Source organism: Trichosurus vulpecula, chromosome 4, assembly GCF_011100635.1.
Source record: "Trichosurus vulpecula isolate mTriVul1 chromosome 4, mTriVul1.pri, whole genome shotgun sequence".
In the NCBI taxonomy this organism is placed as follows: Eukaryota; Metazoa; Chordata; class Mammalia; order Diprotodontia; family Phalangeridae; genus Trichosurus; species Trichosurus vulpecula.
In genome coordinates this window covers 11,835,379-11,859,725 of record NC_050576.1, presented here as the reverse complement: position 1 = coordinate 11,859,725, position 24,347 = coordinate 11,835,379, and the positions used below count along the sequence as shown (strand labels likewise).

The 24,347-nt window shown below is 50.4% G+C and overlaps 1 protein-coding gene across 1 annotated transcript in view; it reads right to left on the bottom strand.

Moving 5' to 3' along the window:
- Nucleotides 1-3,956: 3,956 nt before the first annotated feature.
- GNG12 (G protein subunit gamma 12) overlaps nt 3,957-24,347 on the bottom strand; it is a 149,043-nt gene continuing 128,652 nt past the window's right edge. The window contains exons 3-4 of the mRNA XM_036754527.1: nt 10,422-10,538; nt 3,957-9,149 (exon numbers count right to left, since the gene is read on the bottom strand). Coding sequence (XP_036610422.1) covers nt 9,024-9,149; nt 10,422-10,514 — 219 coding nt within the window. The 5' untranslated portion in view covers nt 10,515-10,538 and the 3' untranslated portion in view covers nt 3,957-9,023. The remainder of the gene's footprint in view (nt 9,150-10,421; nt 10,539-24,347) is intronic.

Genomic DNA, 24,347 nt, shown 5'->3' with positions numbered 1-24,347 from the left:
AGGGTGCCCAGTTTTGTAGAAGAAGCAAGATTTACAGCGAGGTCTGTCCTGACTGTGAGGCCGGTGATCTTCCCTCGGACTCCCTCCCTCCTGTCCTACTATCCCGTTGATGATTCGGTAGCAGAAATGTCAGGAAGTAATTCTTTAAATAGCTTTTTAAAAACCCATAATTCTATGTTGCTCGATAACACATCCTTCTTTCACTCTGTGTCTTAAACTCTGGGCCTTCGGTTCTTAAATTTGGGGGGAAAGAAGGCAGTGCTATCCTGGTTTTGGGGGCCCCAAAGAATGCCTAAAATGGAGAATTTTAGACACAACAGAAGTTCCACAGTTTATCTCCGAGCTCCCTCTTCCTATCACCCTCCTTTTGAGGGAGGGGGAGCTTGGTGCCCAGGGGAACTTGTCCAAGGTCACAGAACGTGCAGCTAAACTGGTCCTGATTCCCCTCCCTGATGCTGCTTTCTCTGCCTGCCATCCTATCGTACTTCCTGGGCACTGTGCCACCACTGCCCACGTCCAGGGAACTCAAGCTCCCCCAAATGTTCACGGGGAGGCACCAGATGGGAACCCTCACTGCCTTTGGGATATCCAGGTGATGCACTGGATAGAAAGCTGGACTTGGAGCCATTCCTAGCTGTGTGATCTTGGGTAAGTCAACTAACCTGTCTTCCTCAGTTTCTCCCTCTGTAAAATAGGGACAACAAATAGCACCTACCTCCCAGGGCTGGGAGGATAAAGAGTTAATATTTATAAGGCACTTGGCAAATCTTTTATGTTACAAACATGTTGTAGCTGTCAGCACAGCGGCAAGACCACTGGATTTGGGGCTGAAGGACCTGGGTTCAAAAGCCAACTCTAACCCTTACTAAATGTAGAGCCTTGGGGAAGTCCTTCCCTGTTTCCTCATCTAGAAAAGGAGGGGGCTGGACCGACTGGTCCCTCCCAGGATCTGCAAGGTTCAAGGTCACTCTGGAGACCACAAAAGCAGGGGCTAATTTTCCCCCTTCCCCTTCAGTGTCTGGCATTGTGCCTTGTAGCTAATGGATAGAAAACATATAGGGATGGTGCAGACTCATTGAAAGGCACAGCGCAGTACTGGGTACTGACGCTGGAGTCTGAGGCTCTGTTTTCGAATCCTGCCCTTTTGGGCAAGTCCCTTCCCTCCGGGCCTGTGTCTTTTGCTTTGAATGAAGGGGTTAGGCAAACGCTGATAGCTTTGAAATCCACCCCTTGCAGATCTGAGATCCCACAATTCACTTTCAACTTCCTGGGTGTTTATCTGCTCTGGTTGCCCAGTGATGGGAGAGGGTGTGTCCAAAACCAGTCTATATGGGAGGGGAATGCAAGGCAGGGAGGTGAGAGGGGCAGAGAGCCTGGAACCTGGATGACTCTTAGATTTGGAGCTAGGAGAGGCAAGAATAACCCCAAGCACAGTTCAGTGACTTGCCCAGGGTCACATATAAGGGCCTAAGGCAGTTCTTCAACCCAGCTCTTCCCCCTGCCAAGGACAGTGGCCTATCCACTCCATATTGCCTGGACCGAGAAGGAAAGAGCGCTGTTTAGTGGCAAGAAGGCTGCCTTGGGATACCAGGGGACTTGGGTTCCAATCCTGACACACCTAGAAGACCTTGAGAGAGACGCTTACCCTTTCTGGGCCACAGTTCCTTAATATGTAAGCAGAAGGCTGGGCCCAAAGGTCCCTTCTGTAACTCTTTAAATCCAACAAGCTCTTCTCCCGTGTGACAGCCAGGCCCTGCCTTCAAATGGCTTACACTCTCTGGAGTGACACATTTACAGAGAAGCACATACTAAAAATACATGGCGATCATTTGAGGGGAGGCAGTGTGCTGTGGGGGGCCCATTTTGGCTCTAGAAGGGAAGGCTTTTTGTGCACGTGGGCACAGCCTTACAGGCAGCCGGGCAGAGGAGAAGAGGGACGGTTTCCATGCGTAGGAGATAAAGGCTCAGAGGTGGGAAATGACTTTTTGTAGACGGGGCATGAGCGCAGCTGAGCACAGAGTGTGTCTGTGTGACGAGCCTGCTTAGAGAGACTGGGAGCACTCTCCATGCTGAGGAGCTGGGGCATGGGCAGCAGGAAGATTCTGGCTGCCGGTGGAGCAGAAATTTGGGGAACGGAGGCAGAGGCTGATTAAGAGCTTGACGACAGTCTGGGGAGAGGGGAATGAGGGCTTGTATCAGGGGGTGGCTGTGTGGGAAGAGAGGGGACAGATAAGAATGATGTTCTGGAGGGACACTTGGAAAGAGCCGCCAGATGGCTGGCTATGGGGGGAGGGGCAGAGATGGAGACCCGGGAAAGAGGTGTGTTTGCCTGGTCCTCTGGGCAGAGCTGAGGGTCCCATGGAACCCCAGGGTGGGAGGGAGGAGTATTATCTGAGAAGTACAGGGATGTAGGGGGGTGGTACTGAGGAGAGAGTAGGGGGGAAGGAGGAAGGGAAAAAGCATGTATTAAGTACCTACTGTGTGCCAGGTTCTGTGCTGATGCTTTATAAACATCACCTCATTTGATTCCCATGAGTCTGGGAGACAGATGCTGTAACTGTCTCCATCTCACAAGTGAGAAAACTGAGGTACAAATTAAGAGACTTGTAGTCACAGAGTTAAGTGTGTGTCTGAGGCTGGATTTGAACTCTAGTCTTCCGGCTCCAGGTCCCACCTGGAGCCACCAAGCTGCCTAGCGGCTTCAAAAAGGTTCAGAGAAGTGAGCTGAGAAAGGAGAAGCCAAGTGGGAAGACCCGGGGCCCATCGGCGCCAGCATGAAGTCTGGGGAGAAGGCAGGGGGGCTGGGGTACTCCCCTTCTCCCAGAGGCAGCAAGACCCAGTGACTTGGGGTCAAGAAGCCCTGGATTTGAATCCTGCTTCTGATACTTACTATGGGGACCAGGGCAAGTCACGTAACCCCTTCAGCCTCTCGGTGACCTTGTCTGTGGAGTGGGGCTAATCCTAACTCCTACCTCATGGGCTGGCCTGCACGAAGCAGCGTCTGTGCAGCGCTCCGCAAACCTGAACACGCCACGAAAATGCTCTTTATTACTAGCGGCTTCATTTCCCATTGTTATTGTCATACGAGCGATATTACGGTTATGTCTGGACCAAATGTGCAACTGTAATGAGTCAAGTCCGGGCCACCCCACCCCTCCCCGCGTCTCCGAGCTTCGTGATTCAGCACTTGCAAGGTCAGCAATTTCTTGGGGTGTGTGTGCGTGTGTGCGTGTGCATGTGTATGCGTGTGTGTGAGTGCGTGTGCACATGTGCATGTGTGTGTACGTGTGCATGTGTGTATGCATGTGTGCACGCGCACGTGTGTGTGTGCATGTGTATGAGTGCGTGCATGCGTGCGTGTGTGTGAGTGCGTGTGCGAGTGTGTCGGTTATGGAGCACTTTTCTCACATTAGCCCAGTGAGGTCGGCTGCCTGAGCATTACCGCTCCCGTTTTACAGATAAAGAAACTGACTCTCAGAAGTGAAATGAGCAGAGCTGGGATTTGAACCTGGGTCCTTTGACTCCCGTCAGAGCAGTGGGCACGTGGGCAATCTCTGGGGTTCAGAGCCTGCCAGGATGAAGGAAAAGGGGGAGAGTTATCGCCTGGCTGCCTGGGACCCAGGTGCTATGCCTGGAATCACCTCCTCCCTTGATGATGGAAGCAGGGAGAGAGGCTTCAGACCACAGTAGCAGAGGGATGGAGGGGTGTGTCAGGCTTGAGGGGGAGAGCAGCACGGGTGGGTGGCCGTGACCGCGGCAAGGACGGTCTCCTGGGGAGCAGACGCACCCTTCAAAGGACAGTGCTCTCAGGTAAGGTCCCACTGGCCCCATGCAAGTCCCATCCATCAGTGCCCCCAGCTCAGCCCCAGGGATGTGCAGAGAGCAGGATGGGAAGGCCCATGACCCCTCCTTTGATGAAGTACCCCGTGAACAGAGTGAGACACACGGAGGCTGAGTCAGTATAGAAAGCCATGATGTTTTTAATTCATTTGATTGGTATCCGTGCTATTGAACAGATGAGCTGGGAAAGAAATGCTTCCATCTTTGACAGTCTTTCAGACGATGATCACAGTGTCAAGGTTATATGCGACACAACATACAAGGAGCCAAAGAATGTTCTAAGACAGCTAGGTCTCATTGACTAGAAATCAAAGGGAAATTTCCAGGGACACTCAAAGGACACATAGGGAGAGTTACATTAACAATACAAAGAACTTTAAGAATAGTCACAGAGTTCATAAAATCAGAAGAAAAGAAAACACCATCATCACCACATAAGTAACAAAGTCAGGTTTTCCAATTGTGGGAAATGAACCAAGAACAAACACTTTCAAAGGCTGTTAGCTCATGACAACATGAAGGTAGGAGCAACATTTAGATATCAGAAATGGAGATGCTCACAGCACAAAGATGGCGGCAGGAGAGGAAGGAGCGTTGGACCATGGAGTTTTCTAGTTGGAGTGACCGGAAGTCATCTGGTTCAACTGACATTTCTAAGGATCAGATCAGGAAACTGAATCACCCGGTGGTGGGCAGTCCTACGTTAAAATTCCTTCTATTACAATGAACTTTTGGAACAATGGTGTCTGGGGAGCCTCTCTGGAAATAGCATTTTAGAGAATATCCAAGGGATGGACAACCAGGATGTCAGTTGTTGAGTTCATGCATTTTGAGGGCTGATTGAAGGGACTGGAGATGTTTAGGCTGGAGAAGACAAAACTCCAGTGGGATCAGATCTATTCTGTTTGGCCCCAGAGAGCAGAAATCGCAAATAGGTCAATTGAAGCTGGAGGTCAGGAAAATTTTCCTAACAACCAGAACTTTCCAAAAGTGGAATGGTTTGTCTGGGAAGCTTGAAGAACTTTGAGCAAGGACTGGGTGACCACATACGGGGACGTTGTCCTGGGGAACTTTTTCCAATATGGGTTGGACCAGATGGCCTCTGGGGTCACTTCCAACTGTGATGGTTTATGATTTAGAGAAAAGGATGATTTGATTAATTTCCGTACCACTGCCAATAAGTAGATTTCAATCTTAAGTTTCTAGATTCAATTTTCGCATAATTATTCTAATTAGATCTTTTAAATTTTTACACACTCACTTAGTCATATAATCATTTTTTTTCGGTGGGGGGACAGCAAGGAAGGACTAATTTATGTTAGAATTCATTTCCTAAGCCTATGCATCTTTTAGAATGTATAGCTCAAAAGAAAAATAAATTCAGGGTAACCAGATTGCTAATGCCATTTTTCCATTTCATTTAAAATCTAGAAAGTTAGCTAAAACAGAACTGAGAAGACAGCTTAACACATCCTCCACCATTTGTTTTTTCTAGCCTCCACCTCAGATTTAAAGATGCCTCTGCATTTCCATAAATCTTTATGATTTTGTTAAAACATATGCACATTTATATACACTAAAGTATTGGTAGAAATTTTTTTTCTGGTGGTTTACAGATGAAAAAAGTACAAAAATTGTTTCAATTGGGCTGAAAGCAAACACCAGACCTTTTCTCTAAAAGGTGAATATGGCACTTTTGATTTTAATTAGCCCAGGGAACTTAAAAACCAGATTCATAGGAAAAAAGAGCAAGCATTGTTAATTGTTAATTTATTGTTAATTAATTATCTGGTACATAAAATATTTCCCCTGTTCAAAATGTGTTTCTGTAAAAGATTTTGGGACCAATAAGTTCCATTTAGCACATGGTCATGGCGCTGAGACCTTGAGTTTAAATAAAACTATACAGACATGTTGGAATCATGAAGGGATGGGGATGAACCAAGAAAACAGGATATCTGCAAAACTACCATCAAAGTGCATCCATTGGACCCACGCCGTAGGAACTTCAGTGATAACAAAGCCAGAGGGTTACAGTTTATATATACACATATGTGGATGTCTATCTGTGTCAACATTACAGCGGTAGTTGAAAAAAAATTATACACCCAGGCATCTGCCCCAAATCATCCTAGCAGCTGCTGTGAGAGCGGCTGAACCTTCCAAAGGGAATCAAGCCGGTTAAATAATATTGACTTCTGTTTATCATACACACATATATATTATCTTTCCTCATATAATCTTTTTGGTTCTAGGTACATCAACAATCTTTTTGGTTCTAGGTACATCAACACTGAGTTACTATCTCTCTTGGTCCAGAAGCCAAGGTCTAGATCTGGGGTCATTTGGCTTTCATTGCTGGTTGGGGAGATTTGCCCATGCTTGAAGGCCTTGATGCTCTGTAGCAGGCCGGTGGAAGGACCAGATGGACCAGGGCAGAGGGACCGTAGCTCAGCCTGGGGAAGTCAGAGAGTGGGGCTGAATAAAAGGGTCCATTTAACACCAATGAATAAAGGGTGCCTGCCCTCAATGGTGTCCCCACGTAGTCAAGCGTATTCAAATTCATCAAATATATTTTTGCAACAGGCTGCATCCTACATGATTAATGACGCATGGTTAAAAATCAGAGTGGAAAATACACATAACAGTTTTGAAACGGTTGTTAGAAAACGATAATCATTGAATAAAAGGATGTGAGTGTAAGGGGCAGCGGCGACACGGAGAATGTTTTTCCTCGTCTACATCTCCGAGTTAACGTTTCGGAAGGGCAGAACAAATTCCTGCTTTGGACGCAGGGAAGCTGAGGCCTGCCCTTTACTTGGGGATGGGACAAACGATGTTTACGAAGCTGTTAGGAAGAGGTGATAGTGAATCCCATCCATGGAGAGGCAAGGGCTCCCACCCTCCACAACAGTAGCCACAGAGGAACAAGAGGAGAATCTATCTGATGACCGCTACTAATACAGATTTGAATGGTTTTCTCCCCAAAACAGAAACAAGAGCTCTCCAAAGGGGTTGGCACCTCCAAGAACAGCATGCAGTATCTACTGAAGAACAATTGTAAAGAATTCCCACGGAGGATTCTTTTGGGGGAGTTTTTTTTGGGGGGCAGCTTTGATTTGTGAAGAGATTTGCTAATAACTCAGATTTCTGGAGTGCCTCCAAGTCTCCCTACAATGACCCTGTGTGGGGGCAATGTTTGCATCATCATCTCCATTTTACAGATGAGGGTACTGAGGTTAATATGTGGAAGTGGGATGATCATTTGAGAACGTCTAGTGTGGTCATTTCACGTTCCATGTCTGTAAGGGACCATTTGGAAAAGGACCTCTTGGTCTCCCTGCAGGGGCTGTGCCCAGACTATGGGCCCATCTATGTTCAGCAGAAAGATCTATAGCAGCATATCCCACCCTCAGGTATGGAGTAACCAGGGAGGAGGGGGAGTGACAAGGTGATTTTTTTTTTAAGTTCTATTGTGCTGCCTAAAGCGTGGTCACACTGGGCTGGATCACGACAAGCTACGAATTGGAAAATCCACCACCATTTTGGACCTTTCTCCGTTCTTTTTAGACAAACAACCTTCCCACCTACAAATCAACAACCTGGGATGAGGCAGGGGGATGAAGCATACCTCTCAGACAGGTAGATTTAGTCACGGGAAGGAAGTTTTGGGGGAAGGAGAGGGAGAGTGAAGGGGAAGGAGGTACACTCCCCCAATCTAGCATGCTGACTGAATTCCTTCTCTGTGGAGAGAACTAGGCTCACATTCACAGACCCTCCCTCCTCTGGTCGATGGGCTCATGGATACCCTTCACCTCCTACTAATCAGACCTTTTCTTCTTGGCCTTGGAGGCCTGAACTAAGAGTAACAAGGGGAAGCAAATTTCACTTTGAGGATAGGAAAATCCTGCTAAGCCTTAAGGTTATCCTAAAGTGGGATGGATAACCTTGGGAGGCAGTGAATTCATCTTTACCGGAGGTCTTGGAGCAGAGTGGGGGATGACCATTTCTTAGTGTAGATGGCGTATGGGTTGGATGAGATCAAGGTTCTTAACTAGGGACCATGAACTTAGCTTTTTTGAATATTTTGATAACTGGATTTCAGTATAACTGGTTTCATTGGTAATCCTATGTATCTTATTTTATGAATTAAAAAAAAATTCTGAGGTGTCCACGGTCTTGAGCAGACCGGGTGGGTGACTCGTCAGGAGGGAGGTGACACAGAGGATACGTGTTTAGGCACGGGTTGGACTATCCGGCTCTGGGATTTTGTGATTTTGTATCCTGACTGTGCAGAGTCCATAAAAGCAAAGAGGGCCCTCACAGCATAGCACCTCAAATTACAAGAGGGTTTTGTTTTTCGCTCTCTTAAATTGGCACCGTTTGTATTTAGGCCGTGAGGACCAGAGAAGCAAACAAAAGGGAGAGATGACAAGGATGATAAAATGACCAGAATTTGGTATTGTGAAAAGGACTCTTGGGGGCGGGCCCTGCCCTCGTCCCCCAGAGGCCGTAGGCAAACACAGCGGTGGCCACCTGACTGGTCGTCAGCCTGGCACACGACTGGAGAGAAGCAGAACTCGGGGTGGGCTAGAATGCAGGGGGGGCCGTGGTAGAAGGGGAAAGACGTTTTCGAACTAGAAAATATGCACTTTGAAATGTATATATACAAAATCATATATACACACCAAATACATGCATAACTTGTATACTGTACATAGAGGCACCAACCCGATTAAGGATACTGAGAAGTGAAGCATTTTAGAGATTGGATTGGCCACGGCCCCGGTGACTCATGGGCCTGGTGGATCTGGAAAGAGGAGGAGGCAACTTTGGTCTTCCCTCAAATCAAAAGGCAAATCCCTGGACAATGAATTTACACAGAAACCAACCCAAACCAGCATTCCTTAAATGTGAAGCCAACCTAAGAGAATCACCACCTTTAATCATTTCAACTGGAAACCAAGAATAAATTGACTGATTCTCATCCATTTCATAAAGGGTACGCTCTAAAGAGAGGGAGACTTTTAAAAACAAAGGCTTTAAAACTCAATTTTTTGTTTGTTTTTACAAGTTAAAAGCATTTTTGTTTTTAGCAGTGGTTACCAAGTGAGCGGAAGGTACGTTTCTTCATGGAGCTGCTTGGATCATGGAGGGGCGGCACCCGCAGGCTCCCCAACACACTATAATATGATGCAAGTTTTTTTGTCCTTGAAGGGATTTTCTGAAGTCGGGATTCCCATGAGCAAAGGATCACCTCTGGCATGTTCCTCGCAGTAGGACATGAGATCTGCAGACGCCTTGGAAACCTGGAGGACACATGAACCAAAGGGAAAGGAAAGAAATGGAGAAGGAAAGACATTAAAAAAAAAGTTCTGTTTCCAAACTTGTAAAACTTGTATGAATCAGTGGCATGACATGTCTTAGTGTCTGCTGAATAAAAGACAAAATGAGGCTGGTATGTGGGACAGAGTTCAAAAACTGAATGAAGGTTTTGGGCCCAGAGCCAAGACACTGCAAGCCTGGGGTAAAGTACAGAATTTCTGAATTTATTGTTCAAGCCGGCGGGGGCAGGGAGTGGGGAAGAGGAGCAGAGCAGGGCAGAGAGGCAGGCTGGCCACAGTCAGACATCATCACTTGGAAGGAGGCTGGGAAGATCTGGATGGGAATGAACCATCACCCACCTTGGTCTCTGGCTCAAATATTCAGCCCTGTGGAACTCTCATCCATACCCACGGCCTCCTGGGAGAATGTCAAGCCTGCTGGAGGGTGGGGTCAGTCCGATAGTTAACGTCTGTGTCTCCAGGCCCAGGGAAATTTATGATCCAGTGACCCCTGTGAGTTTCTATCCCATCAGACCATAATTCAGTCTGATCTTCCCAGCAGAGACCCTGGGATCACAGATACAGGGCATTTTGCAGATGTAGAAACTGAGGCTTAGAGATCTGCCCAAGGCCATGCAAGAGGTAAGCAGCAGAGAGGAGATTCAAACTCCAGCGGACTTTTGATCTGAGGCCCATTTTGCCACTGTAACATAGATTTTCTCAGGTCATCTAATTCAAGGCCCTTAGCTCATAGATGAAGAAACTCAGGCTTGTGGTCACATGGTAGCAAAATCAGGATTTAAACCTAGGTCTTTTGACTCCAAAACCAACACTTGATAAGAGCTGGGTCTGGAAGGGTCCTCAGAGAGGAGTTTCAGAGAGGTAAAGTCACCTGCACAGTCACACGGGTTATGATCCTGGAACAGCTACATGGTGGGGAACAGAGTGAGGGAAGAGAGGGTCATCAAGGAAAAGGGCTTCAGTGTCAGATAACCATATTCCCAGCTTGAGATGATGAATCGGAGGTGCGGAATGAAACACTTCCAGTCCACCTTGAATACTCCCACTTTGGAGGCTTTTTCCAAATGGGATGAGCTGCCACATGCACAGAGAGATGTGGAGGGGACAGAGTTGTCACTCCCTTCCCTCCAAGTGCCTCAGACGACTCCCCAGAATTTCTGTTCTAAATCATAGCTGGGCTGTAACATGCCTTAGTGAAGGGACTTTTCCCCACTGGTGAAACTGGACAAGCCTTACCTTAATCCTCTCTATGGACGCTTCTAATCTCAGCTGCTGGACAGTTCGCCGGGCCTGGGCCACGCTGTTGGTGTTGGTAGTTTTGCTAGACATCTTCGATGAGTTTCTGGATGAGATCTGAAAAGAGATATTTTTATGTTTAAAGCAGGTGACATCATCTCTTTAAAATGTCAATAGCATGGTTGCAATTTGCAAAATTCAGGGGGTATCTGCCCAGAGACTGAGGCATCTTGAGGTGGCACCCAGCAGGAGCTTAATAAATGCTTTCTGAATCGAAACGAATAGCTCAAGCTGCTTGGTTCCTGGGAAATTTCTTATAGATTTCTGGGGTCTTTTTGAACTTGGATTTGGACCCAGAGAACCTGGGTATGAATGCTGCCTCTGTTAACTAAGCAGCTGGGTGACCCTGGGTAGGTTTACTGTACATCTCTGGGTCTTAGTTTCCCCATCTGTAAAACGAAAGGGCTGGGCTTGGTAGCTTTCCGGTTCTACATCTATGAGCCTATGAACTTCTATTAGTGAAGAGTAGCCCTGGCAGACTTCCGAGAGTGTCCAGGGGCCCTGGAGAAAGGGTCCTGTCCTGGGTCACCCAGCCTGCATGTGTCACAGATGAGCCCAGGTGAAGGCTCTCTAGTCACCGTGCCACAATGTCACCCAAGGGCCGCTGGGAGCTGCAGATGAGGTAAAGTCTCTTAAGTGCTTTTCAAACCTTAAATGTCAGATACCATCATTATTACCAATGCCATGTTAGGATTCCATTCAGCAAACTTTTGGCACCAGTGGGGCTACTAAAGTAGGACAAGAAGAGGACCTAGGAGGTGGCTGCCCAAATCTTGGCATGCCAACAGCTTGGAGAACACCCAAGAAGCAGCAAGTTACCAAGGGCATCTATTATCCATGCAGAACCCGGGGAACCTTCCTGCCACCCTGTTCTCAGTGATGGACACAGGACAAAGGGCAGGCAGCGAACTGACCCAGACATCTCCTGGATGCTGGAGCATGATGGGGCTTAGGCAGAGCCTGCAAGTTTCCACCCCGTCCTCAGGCCTCCTAGGAGGCCAGTTCTTATTCCCCACTCAGGGCTGGTTCCACCTGCTCAAGGCTAGCCCACATTTCCCTTTCTAGACCCCTGCACAGGAAGCACAGGAAATGGTCAGGACCTTGACCGCCACCACTCTGGCTTTGCATCGGCAACATTCCAGGTGATGACGACACAGGGCTGCGGGACAGGAAGGCTGGGAGCATTAGCCATATAAGGCCAGGCGAATGCCAGGCATGGTGCTGACTCATGGGAGGCAGGTGGCCCTTAGGTGTGGCTCCCCAAGCTCTAGGCCAAGAATCCTGTGGGGAGCCTCTTCAGGGCTGGAGGGGAAGGAAAAGGGGCGACTGGAGCTCTTCTGGGGGATGGTCCAGCAAGGAAGCTTGGGAAAGGATATCCTATCAGAACAAGGCCTGGAGCTTTCACTTTTATATCTGTATCTCCAATCAATCGAGCCATCCATCCATCAGTCAACAGCAGACCCCTATGTAGTGCTCACCAAATGGCCCTCCCCTCTCTCCTAGACCCACCTATCCAACTGTTCACCCATCTCTTGAGATTCTGTGATTCTAGGACCAAGTGTCTGCTACAAAGTCAGAAAAATGCCTACAAGCATGAGTGTTGAATTGGCCTGAATAATATCAAAGATTTGGTGTTGAGGAAAGGGTGCTAAACCACGCATACCCTTTGACCCAGCAATGCCACTCCTAGGCCTGTATCCCAAAGAGATAAAAAACAAAAAGGAAAAGGACCTCTAGGTACAGAAATATTGATAGCTGCTCTTTTTGGAAACTGAGGGGATGCCCCTCAATTGGGGAATGGCTGAATGAGTCGTGGCTTATGATTGTGATGGAATGCTACTGTGCAACAAGAAATGACAAGCAAGAGGGTTTCAGAGAAACCTGAGAAGATTTATAAGAACTGATGCAAAGCGAAGTAAACAGAACCAGGAGAACATTGTACAAAGTACCAGCAATATCATACAGTGATCAACCGTGGAGACCTGGTACTCCGATCAACACAACGATCCAAGATAATTCCAAAGGACGTACGACTAAAAACACTGTCTGCCTCCAGAGAAAGAACCAACAGATTCAGAACACAGACTGACACATATTATTCTTTATTCTCCTTGGTGTTTTTATGGGGGTGGTGGGTCTGTGTTTCCTTTCACAACGTGACTAAGATGGGAAATAAGTTTTGCAAGATTGCACATGTATAACCTACATCAAATTGTTTACCATCTCTGGGAAGTGGGAAGGGAGGGGAGGAGGGAGAGAATTTGGTATTCAAAATTTTAAAAAATGAATGTTAGAAATTGTTTTTATGTGCAATTGGGAAAATAGAAGATTAAAAAAAAAAAGAGTGCTAGTTCTAGAGATGGAGGGCCAGCTTTCAAATCGTGGTTTCACAGGATCCTAAGTGTGGAGCTGGAGGGGGTCTCGGAGGTCGCTGAACTCAACCCCTTCATTTCACAGACGAGGAAGCTGAGACCAACAGGGAAGGTCACCGAGGTAATAAGCGTCAGGACCATCACCTCTGTCTCCAAACAGAACATGCTTCTAGGGCATTTACCTGTGTGACCTTAGACTGATCACTTTCTCCCTTCTGGGCCTCTGAAGGTGCTGTACCAAGGTCCTCCAGGGCCCCTTTGACCTTGAAATCTCTGGTCCTACAACTTCATCTAGCCGGGAATCCCAGAGACAGTTAATCCCACTGGGATGTTCCGGCCTTTATTCCACAAGTCTAGTTAGCTTGCCCAAGGAAGATTTCAGGCGTTTTTACTGCACAGTTCAAAGGTTGCTTGGCATCCAATCGCTCAAACAATACATTTACTATGTTCCAGAGCCTGTGCTAAGCGCTTGTTGGTCAGTCTTTTCAGTCATGTCCTACCCTTCACAACCCCATTTGGGGTTTTCTTTGCAGAGACAGTGGAGCAGTTTGTCCATTTCCTTCTCCAGTTCATTTTACAGATGAGGAAACTGAGACAGAGTCCAGGGACTTGCCCAGGGTCACCCAGCTAGTAAGTGTCTGAGGCTGAATGTGAACTCAGGTCTTTCTGATTCTAGGCCTGGGCTCTAACTACTGTGGCACCTAGCTGCCCAGATGTATTACAAAGAGATGCAAAAGACAGATCATGCCCTCAAGGAGCTTACCATCTAATGGGGGCAGACAAAGGTGTACAAAGAAGCCATACATAAGATGACCCCGCCAGCAGTTAATTGAGAGGGACTGGGAAAGGGCTCCTGTAGAAGATAGGGTTGTAGTGGGGACATAAAGGGGGGGGTGTCAATAGACGGAGCAGAGGAGGGAGAGAGCTCCAGGCATGGGGGGGGGCAGTCAGAGAGAATGCCCAGAGCCTGGGGGGGGGGGCGGGTCTCCATCCTGGAACAGCCAGGAGGCCCAGGTCACTGGACCCAAGAGTATAAGAGAGCAAGTGAGAAGTCTGGGGCTGGGGCAGCTAATGGGGGGCTCTGAATGTCCAGCAGGACTGTGCGTTTGAGCCTGGAAGCCACAGGGAACCCCTGGAGTGAATGGGGCTGGGGGGGTGAGTGGGGGATGGCCTGGAGTAGGGAGAGGTAGAGACAGGCAGCTGATGACTGTCCCCGGCCCGAGGCTCGATTGGAGATGCTGTGTTTTTGGTGTGCTGTTTCTGAGGGGAAGGCACAAGATCTGGGGGCCAAAGACCTAGATTCACTGCACTGCACCTGGCTACCTTGGGCCCCTCTAGCCTTGGTTCCCTCATCTGTAAACTGGGGCAATTGGGGGATTTACCTATAACTCCTGAGCCTCCAAGGCCAAGGTCAGCCCCTCCCCAGTGCTCCCTCTGTCACGCCTTTTATTTCTGCTGCTTTTGATGTTCCAGAGGCACCTGGGCTCCCCTTCTTTGTGTCTTCACCATAAACCTGCTTGTCTGGGGGATGACTGGCCCTGGGCAGGTACCAAGTGGGGGTGACTTGTCACATCCAGGAGTTACCTCCCCTTCTATCTCCTGGGACGCGGAAGTGCCAGCCCAGGAGGAGGCAAGGGAGAAGGAGGCTCGCAAACAAGGCCGACCTTTTTGGCCTCAGGGCTCATGGGAACCCCAGCAGCTGCCCTGGTCAGGCCTGGCCTGGAGCCTGTGACTCCTCCCTCTTTTCCTGACATCTGTCAGTGCAGGCACTGAGCCAAGTGCTGGAGATACAAAAAGAGGCAAAAGACAGTCCCTGCCTTCAAGGAGCTTATAGTCGGATGGGGGATGTTATCCACCAATAGAGACGTGCAGCTGTTCTGGAATATGTCACCTTAGAGGTGCCTGGGACACTTAGACAGACAGACAGACAGACATGGAGGGAGAGGGGGAGAGAGAGAGGGAGGGAGGGTGAAAGGGAGAGAGGGAGACAGAGAGGAGAATGAGTGTGTGTGCACGCGCGCTCGAGTGAGCATGTGCAAGTGTGTCTGAGCGTGTGCACTTCTGACCATGGGGCACAGGACCGGAACCCATGTTTTCCTGACTCCGAGGCTGGCTCTCTAACCATTAGGCGGCACTTCCCCTTTGAACTATGTGTGGCTCACACTAGATACTCAATAAACGCTCCTCGAGTTGAAATGAATAAAATGCCTGTTGGTTGCCAGAACATAAGCTCCTTGAAGTGAGGGACAAGGACCGTGTCATTTATTTCCTTTGCATTCTCAATGCCCAGCACAGTGCCTGGCACACAGTTGGTGCTTAATAAATGCTTGGTGAGTGAGCAACTGCTTTCCAGCTCCCAGGATTCTTCTTGGTGTGGCCTGGTGGCCAGAGATGAGCATCCAGGTGGCAGGCTGGCATCCACCAGCCCCACTCTGGCACAACTGGACCATTAGGGAGCCCTAGGCAACTCCATGATGTAAGAGGAGCCTGGGGAAGAACCCAAGGCGGTGTAAGCAGCAGCAGCAGGTGGTTGTCCCGGCTTTTCCGAGCAGCCGCAGCCGCCGCCCGTTGCCCCTCCAAACAGAAATGCCTTTTTTGCCCGTCCCTTTGCTAGCTGGCTCAGCACCTCCTCCCGGCTCTCTGAAAGCTCCCAGTGCAGGAGAACAGGCTGGAACATTCTCCGGGCTTGGAGCTCACAATGCAACCACGAGCAGGCTTTCTGAACAGGGCGGGGGGGGGGGGGGGCGAAGACACAGCCCCCCATCTTCCCTCCCCAGGCCCCACAGTGGGCAGAAGCCGGGCACTTCCACAGCCATTCTGCTCACTCAGAGCCGCCTTCTCTGCTTTCAAGAGGACGCTTAAGTAGAAATCTCTTTTAAAAACAAAACCACACTAGGCATTTTTTCATCGGTGTTAGGACACTTCCACTGAGCAGTGGCCCCGTCTCCTGGTGCAGAATGGCACCTGAGCTTCAGTGAGAGCCGCCTGGGGGCTCTGAGAGGTTGTGATTAGCCCAGGGTCACAGGTGGCACCTGAACCCAGGACTTTGTGACTCTGCCTCCCTCCTGTGCAATAGTGAAGCCTTCCTTCATTTCCCAACTGGGTTCTATTTGGCGTTAATTGCTGGGGAGGGTAGCTCTCAGCTCAGAGGCAATTCTATTGCATTCCACAGCTTTCCTAAGCCCTGCTGGGTGCAAGGTTCTGGGAATTCAAAGAATTCATTTTGGTGCAGTCAGAGGGTTGAATTGGGAGGCAGAGCCAGAGGCTTGGGTTTGAATCTCAGCTTGGCAGCTCACTACCTGTGTGATGCTTGGACTCCAGGGCCTATGAGGTTCCTCCCATCTCTAGAGCTGGGATCTAGTGCCTGGTACACAGTAGGTGCTTAATAAATGCTTAATGTTTGATTCTAGTAGTGTCTCATGGACTTTGCTGGGCTTTGGTTTCCTCATCTGTAAAAAGAAGGGGCTAGACTCCAGGGCCTGCCAAGGGCCCTTCCAGCTCTAAATCTGTGACTCCATCATAAAAAAACAGTCCCTGCCCTCAGGGAGCTCCCATTCTACCTGCCACTTTGGGATCTTCCAGTTACACCCAAGTTATTTATAGGCCTTCCTTTCTTCTGGCTGTAAATAATGTGGACCAGCCGCTGCCCAGCCTGCTCACACTCATCCCTGGAGCATTGGGCCGGGTAAGGAGGTGGTCCCACTGGGCTCAGCCCCTGCTGGCAGCATCCTCCTGGTCACCTCTGCCTCTAACTCCAGCTGGCTTTCTGCAGTCCTGTCTCTGGAGCTCCACAGACAGGGATACCCAGATCAGACACTCCCACACCTTCACAACCACCACTGCGCCCGGGCATGACCATCTGTCGGGGCTGAGGCCTCGGCCGGCAGGTGCAAAGAGCCGGCGGATGCCATCCCATAGATGGGAGTTGGGATTTGAGCTCAGAGGCCTTGGCTTTCTAACCCAGCCCTGACACTTGCCTCAGTTCCCTCACCCACCTCCCATGGCTGTTGTGAGGCCCAAACGAGAAGGCACCGTCAAGGGCTTTTCTCCCTCTCCTTAGATACGCACACATCGTCGTCTACACATCTGCACCCCAGCTGTTATGATTATCACATTCGGTCACTGATAAACAGGGGGATTTGTTGGATCACTCTACTGTTTAGGGCCTCAGTTTCCCCAAGTGTTAAAGGAGGGAGCTAGACCCCTTCGGTGGTCTCTAGGCTCTCTTCCCACTCAGAATCTGTGATCTTATGATTACGGTTAATTAAATAGGGTGTTTTCTGGACATTTAAAAACAAACAAGTTAGGCCTCAGTCTAGGGACATAATTGTTTCTCATAACATCATTTCAATGTGAAAATCAGATTTGCCTTACATGGTTTCACCTTTCCCTGGAACACAGCCTGCTCCAAGCTTGAGGCCTGCCTCAGGTCGGCCAGGGCAGCCGCTGACAGATTTTATTTCTGGGCCACATCTACTAAGGTGGAGATTTCAGAGAGCCCTGGGGTGCTTGAGTATAGACCGGCAGCACAAGGCTGGAAGAGCTGCCATGTTTGCTGGGTGGCCATGGGCAAGCCTTGGGCAGAATCACAGAGTATTTATCAGACCTCTGAGCAGCCTCTAAATCTAACCCCTTGGCTTTCTAACGAGGAAAACGAGGCTCAACAGCGTCAAGGTAAATTAGGAGGACAGCAAAAAAGGAGGGTCAGGATTCAAACCCGAGGCTTCTGACTTCAAATCCAGCATTCTGTCTGCTACAACACAGAGGGGAAAAACCAACTCAGCCAGCTGGAGGAAAGCTACATTTCGAGATAAGATTATCAAAGGCAACACAAAGGAACTTTGCTGAAAACTGGAGAGACTCCCAACACCCACGCCGAGTCTGAGATTGTACTGACCGGCACCAATGAGAACCCATCTTGAAACAATAAAGGTTGGAAACGATGACCTCCCAGGCTCCTCTGGCTCTAAATCTGTGCGCTGAGCTTTCCACCAAGGCTTCATTTACCACCAGGGGCTGCAAAACCAACGTTTTCTGGGACCCTCAAAGTTGGGAGGAGGCCTTAGGGGGATGGGTAGGGATGGGAGGAAGGAAGCCATTCCCTTCATCTTCTGGTCCAGGACTAGGGCCCAGCCTGGGTATTCCCAAGGAGAGCCCCAAGTGGAGGCCTCAGAGGAGCTCCAGCATTCGGCCCAGGACTGAGGCCAGCTGGGAGAGGCGGGACGGCCACCAGCCAGCCAAGCCATCACCCTCTCTCTGGCTCTGGGGATAGGGAGACAGAGAGGGAGACAAGAGACCGGGTAGGAAGGGAGGGTTGTGGGGAGATCTCCTGGGGGAGTTCTCACCCCTGGGACAAGTAAAGCCCACTTATAAAGCCCTGGAATCTGCAGCACCCGGCCCCCTGTACCCCACCCAGCCCCACCCCAGGGCCTCAACACCAGCCCCAGAGGAGGAGCGATGCATGGCTATTTTTAGAAGTGCATCTTCTGGTTTTCCTCCCCTGGCATCTCTGGCTGATTACTTTTTTTAAGAGCAGAAATAAAGGCGTTTTGATGTTTTTCACACCTGCCCAGCCCACAGTGCCCAAAGTATGAGCTCAGGAGGAGCTGGCTGGCTATGGAGCCTGCCTCAGCAACATCAGCATTAGGGGAGGGGCTGGTACCAAAGTGGGGGCAGCGGAGTCAGGATCGAGGGTCACAGCACCCAGCTTCATTCAGTTCCTTGGCCTAAGCCCCGCTCTGAGCCTTTTGACCTGCAAACAAAGGCACTGGACCCAGGAACTTCTCCAGTTCCTTCTGGCTCTATCTCCAGGATCCCAAGTCTGGGGCTGGGCTGGGGGTCCCTGGAGGGGGAGATGCCTCCTAATAACCTCTGCTCTCCTAGGTCTGCATTCTCAGTGGGGGTAGGGGTGGGGGTGGGAATCAAAGCTGTCAGGACACAATCTGATAGCTGTCAGCCAGTCTTGTTTATGGAGAATTAGGCCTTCTCTCTCAAAAAAACAAATTTCTGCCCTGGGATCCGAGTTAAAAATCTATAGCGAAGGAGACAGAAACAGAGCGAACCCACCCCTGGCTGGCCTGAACAGGCCGGCACAGGACAGGAGAGTCACAGGTCTGCCTGGCTCTGGAGATGGAAGGAAGAGTGGGGAAGGATGGCAGAAATGCCCTGGGGGTGGGTGGATTTAGAGCAGGCTGAAAAGGATCCAGGCCCATGTCCTGGCTATGCCACTACCCAAGTGACCATTGGAATTTTGGGGGCCTCAGTTTCCTCATTGGTAAAATGGAGGTGGGAGCGGGGAAGGCTGGACTAGATCACCTCAGAGGTCTCTGCAAGTTTTAAATCTATACATCTCTATCTATACACCTATCTAGAGAGAGAGAGAGAAGGAGAAGGACAGAGAGAAGAAAGAGAGAGGGAAGAGGGAGAGGGGGAGAGAGACAGAGAGGGACGGAGAGAGGGAGAGACAGAGAGAGAGAGACAGAGACAGAGGGAAAGTGTAGTGTGCAAGGCACATGGTGAAGCAGGGACCCTGGGCCTGGGCACCACCTCTAGAATTGGTCAGCTCTATTGGCTGAGTCATTCAGTGTCTGAGCCTTAATTTCCCCACTGGTAAAATAAGGGGACTGGACTAACTAAATGGTATTAAGTCCCCTTATAAAGCTCTGACTCTGTGATCTGGTGATTACCTTGGTGTGTCGGGGGTCTTGGCCTGGGGTCTGTGAACCTGTTTTTACAAATACCCTGATAATTACATGTCCACATAATTAGTTTCCTTTGTAATCCTACATATTTTATTTTTATGCATTGAAAAAATCCGAAGAAACCACGATTCGGAGGTGGGGCCCAGAGGTTTCAGGAGACTGATGCCCAAAGAGGCCCGAGGCACAAAAAGGAACTCCCTTCATGGAATCTCCCTCCATTGGTGCTCGCCAGACTGGCAAAGCCTCTGTCATTTAGAAAGTCTTAGAGATCTTCTTGAAGTACTGAGATATTCGGTGACCTGTCCAATTCCATGTGTCGGTCAAGACTTGAACACAGGACTTCCTGATGCCACGCTGATGCCCATGAGTATATATGGAGTTAACATGATCATGTGATCACTCACACCCAGCCCTTCCACCTGTCATTTTTTTTCAGATACAATCCCATCATTTTGAGAAGAAGGTCCCCTTGGAAGCTGAATATTGTTACTGCCGTCAGTGGCGCCATCTTGGTGATCGAAGGCTGCATGTCTCTTGGGGCCCCTCTGTTCAGTCCCAGCCTCTTGAAGCCTCTGGTCTCACTGCCCCGGCCCTCTCGGGTTGCTGTAAGGGAGGAACGGCTTCCCTCGGGGCAGTTTGGTTGTTCAGCGGTTCTGGAGCAGAATTGGGGAGCCAGAGGAGAGTGCAGCTGCCATCCCCGTCCCTAAGGAATCCTGATCCCAGCATGGCTGACCAATCTGGCCAATGTGGAGATTCTGTGCTGGGCCTCCTAAGGGTCTTCCCCATCCAGCCACCAGACTGCTTTCTTACAACATCTTCTCAGGGGCTCTCTGACTCCCCCGGCCGCCCAGCATCCGAGGAGCTCTCACCCAACCTGCCTAATCTCTACCTGGCTACCGTCCAACTCAGCCCTGCTGGTCTGGCAAGCCTGATTTGCTCAGGGCCCCTGGACCCAAGGAGGCCCCTCTCCAGACTGCTCAGGGCCATTCTCCCCACCTGCTAGGTCTCCCTCCTCCTCCTGCCTTATCCCGATGTCGAAGGGGCCCCTCACGTTTCATCTGTTTCACAACCACTTTGATCTCTCCCTCTTTTGAACTCCTGGGATACGCCTGTGAAGGAGTATCTGGGCTCGGGCATCTCTGGCACTTCGGGAGCTGGGTCACCCTTGGGGATTCACCAGAGACATTTGGCACACCCTCTGCTCCAGGGGCATGCCTACGGCCTCCTTGCTGCTTGGTGTTCCATGGCTGACTCTGGGTACCCTCCCTGGCTGTCCTCCATGCCTGGCAGGCTCTCCTCCCTCATCTCCTCCTGGTCTCCTGAGTCCTGGCTCAGGAAGCCTTTCCCTGCCTCCCCTCTGAGACCAGTCCAATCCATCCTCCATGGGGCCGTCTCCCATAAGGCTGGGGGAGCAGGGGCTCCGGCCTTTCTTTGTGTCCCCAGGCTCTCCCCAGGTGTTAGCTGACTGACAGCTCTCTCAGCTCATCTGTCAAACGAGAGGGTTAAACTGCATGATCTCCAAGGTCACTCTAACCAGCTCTGGCCCAATGGGGTCCCATCAATGGGATCTCGGAGCCCCTTTAGCCCAGACGAGGAAACTGAGGCCTGGGGTGGTTATGTGACTTGCTCATGGTCACCCAGGTAGGAAGTGCAAGAGACTGGGTGTGAACCTGGGTTCTCCGAGTCCAGAACCAGGCGAGTTCTGTCCCTTCTCCAAGACTGTTTCCTCATCTATAAAATGAAGATAATGAGACCGCCCTTGCCTACCTTACTGCACCCCTGGTGGAGAACACGTGGTTAAGTATTATTATTATGGTTTTGCATCGTTGTGCATAGCGCTGTGACCCTGGGCAAGTCACTTCACCCTGTTTGCCTCAGTTTCCTCTTCTGGTGAAGGAAATGGCAAAGCCCTCCAGATCTCTGTCAAGAAAACCCCAAACGGAGCCATGGAGAGTCAGACACGACTGAAATGCCTGAACAGCAACAAAAGCCCACTTTTCTCCCTCTCGTCCTAGTTTCTAACCCTTCGCCAGTCACCGGCCGGGAGCTCGCTGAGTCGTTCTGAAGTCTGCAAGGCGATGAGAAGGTTTTCACAGCCCCGAGTGACCAGTGAGCACCCCCACTGTACAGAGGGGAAGGTTGAGGAGCCATGCCTTGTCTGGGGGTTAGAGGCAGGATCTGCACCCAGGTCTCCAGAGCTCTGGTCGTTAAGCCAGCGCTCACACGCCTGCATGTGGCCTGTTTACTCAGAAGCAGGTTCCTCCCTCCCCGCTTCCTCCGGGGATCCCACAAAGCACTGAATGTTTCCGGCCAAAGGTTACTCACCCACTCACTTTGGTGAGTATTTAAAGTCTGGGTGGATGGAGTCTCAGTGGCTGGGGCCTGTTTTATTGGCCTGGATGGTGGCTCACTGTGCACTGCCACCTTCGGTGCGGGCCGGCCTCTGGGTCAGCCCCCGCGTTACCAGGACTGCCCTGCTCTCCGGGAACACCTGCCCAGCGTCTCCCAGCCCCTGGGATCTTCCAGGATCCACTCCCAAGTGCGAACACTGACTGTCTGAGGAAGAAAGGAACCAGGACCACCGGACGTGGCTTTCAATGTGGCCTGGCTAATGCAGGTGACAATGAGGGGCTGGGGAGGAACTTCTCTGTGCCACCCGGGGGCAGAACCCGGAGCCCTGGGGGCAAAGAGGCGAATCAAAAGAAAAAAAATACAACTAAAACCCCCTTCCGAATCATTTCAGCTACTCAGACAGGGCATGGGTTACTTTTGGAAGTAATGAGCTCCCCGTTACTGTAGGTCTCTACGTGGAGGCTCGATTGTTACTTATCACCCTTTTGTAACTGGAAGGGGCACCATGGGCCGTCTGATCTAGCCCACGCCCAAGAAGAAAGCAGGTGCTCTAGCGACCCCAAACCAACACAGACCATGGTGCTTCGGGGGCTCAGGAGTCAGCGTGCCAGGAAGTGAGGAGAATCAAGCAAGAAGGCACAGCTGGCAGGGCAGGACGGGAGACGGGCTCAAGTCCCGCCTCGACACCTGCTGGCTGAGTTACCCTGGCTGAGTCATTCACCATTTCTCTGAGCCTCCTTGTCCTCATCCACATAATCACCCCAACTGCCCAAGCGAGAGGAAGCTGTGTGACATTCTGTGCCAAGCGCCAAGCGCGTCTCTAGGTCACTTAGGATCGCTGCTGTTATGATTATTAGCATAAGTCCTCGTCTTACCCTTACAAGCCAGTTAGAAAGCAAACCCAACATGCACAAGGATTAATAACATTAATAACTAACGTTTATGTGGCATTTTAGGGATCCTGAAATGCTCTGTCTCACTGGAGCCTCAAAACAGCCCCGTGAAGTAGAAAATCATTTTCTCTCCATTTTAGAGATGAGGAAAGGCAGCCCGAGGCAGGTTAAGACTGAGGCTGAATCTGAACTCAGATCTGGCCATTCCAGGCCCAGCGCTCTATCCACAGAGAATGGAGGCTCTGCAGGTACCATGGGCGGAGCCCTGGCTTCTGGGAGCTCGGTCCACAGGGCACCTTGGTTCCGCCCCAGCCTGCCTGCCCCAGCTCTCTGGGAGAGCAGATTCCTTAGGGCTGTTCTCGGGGGTGAAGCTGTTGGAAACCTGACCTCCTACTCTCTCCCCTCGTCATCCCTGGGAGGGCAGGTGTGAGGCAACATGGGGTAGATCCATCTCAGACAGATGCCAACCACCAGCGTGCCTGTGGGACTCCCGTTGCTGAGCCTAAAGGCGGGCACTGGGGAACTCTCCCTCCTTCCTCTCCTCCTCTGCCTCCTCCTGCTGATGCTGTAGAAGATGGGGCAATGCCTGGGGTGCTCTGGGGCTCCCCACAGCCAGAGGGGACAGAATGAAGGCTGGGGAGGGGACACAGAAAAGATGGCATTATTCCCTTGTGTGCTGGCATCATCACTGTCAAGGCTGCCACAGATCTGGAAGTAGGCCATCTGGTCTGACCCACTCATGGCCTGGACAGGCTGAGAGACTCAGGGCCACAGAAGTCAGTGACAGAGGGAGGTGGCCACGCTCCCCCATCTGTTCTCCCCCATCCAGCGACCTCGGCCTCCCGGCTGGGTCTAGAACAAGCCCCTCCATCTCTTGGTGGCTCTGGCCATTCTGTCTGACTGTCCGCCAGGCCTGAAACACCTTCTCTCCTCCACTCTGCCTGCTGACCTCTCTGGCTTCCCAGCCTGGCTAAAATCCCACCTCCTATAGGAACCCTTCCCCAACCCTCTGTCTGATTGATTTCCTGTTCTGTCTTCACCTTCCTTGTGAGCTCCTTGAGGTAGGGAATGTTCTTGGTCTCCTTTTATACTCCCTTGTACTGAGCACACAGTAGGCACTTAATAAATGCTTACTGATGGACCTAATGGCTTGCCATAGGTGACAAGGGGAGGTTTTATCCAGTGATCCTATGGTTCACAGGATCATTGATAGAGTGTTAGAAGAAGCCTTGGAGATCCCAGTCTGACCCTCTCAGACTAACTCACCTCCAGAGAGGTGATCCTGGATCAGCGGATATCGCTGGGGAATTAAAGTGTGGAAGACCTGAGTTCGAATCCTGCCTCAGGAATTAACCGGGTGCCTTTGGACGTGTCACTTTGTTTCTCTTATTAGAATTAATTATTAATCACCATGAACAAGTAATAAATGAATATGTTAATTATCAATAACATAAATCTAAATCAGTCATTAACTTTAACATCCTCATTTGTAAAACCAAGGACACAATGGCCGCCACCTCACAGGGAGGCACACCAGGAGGCTACAGA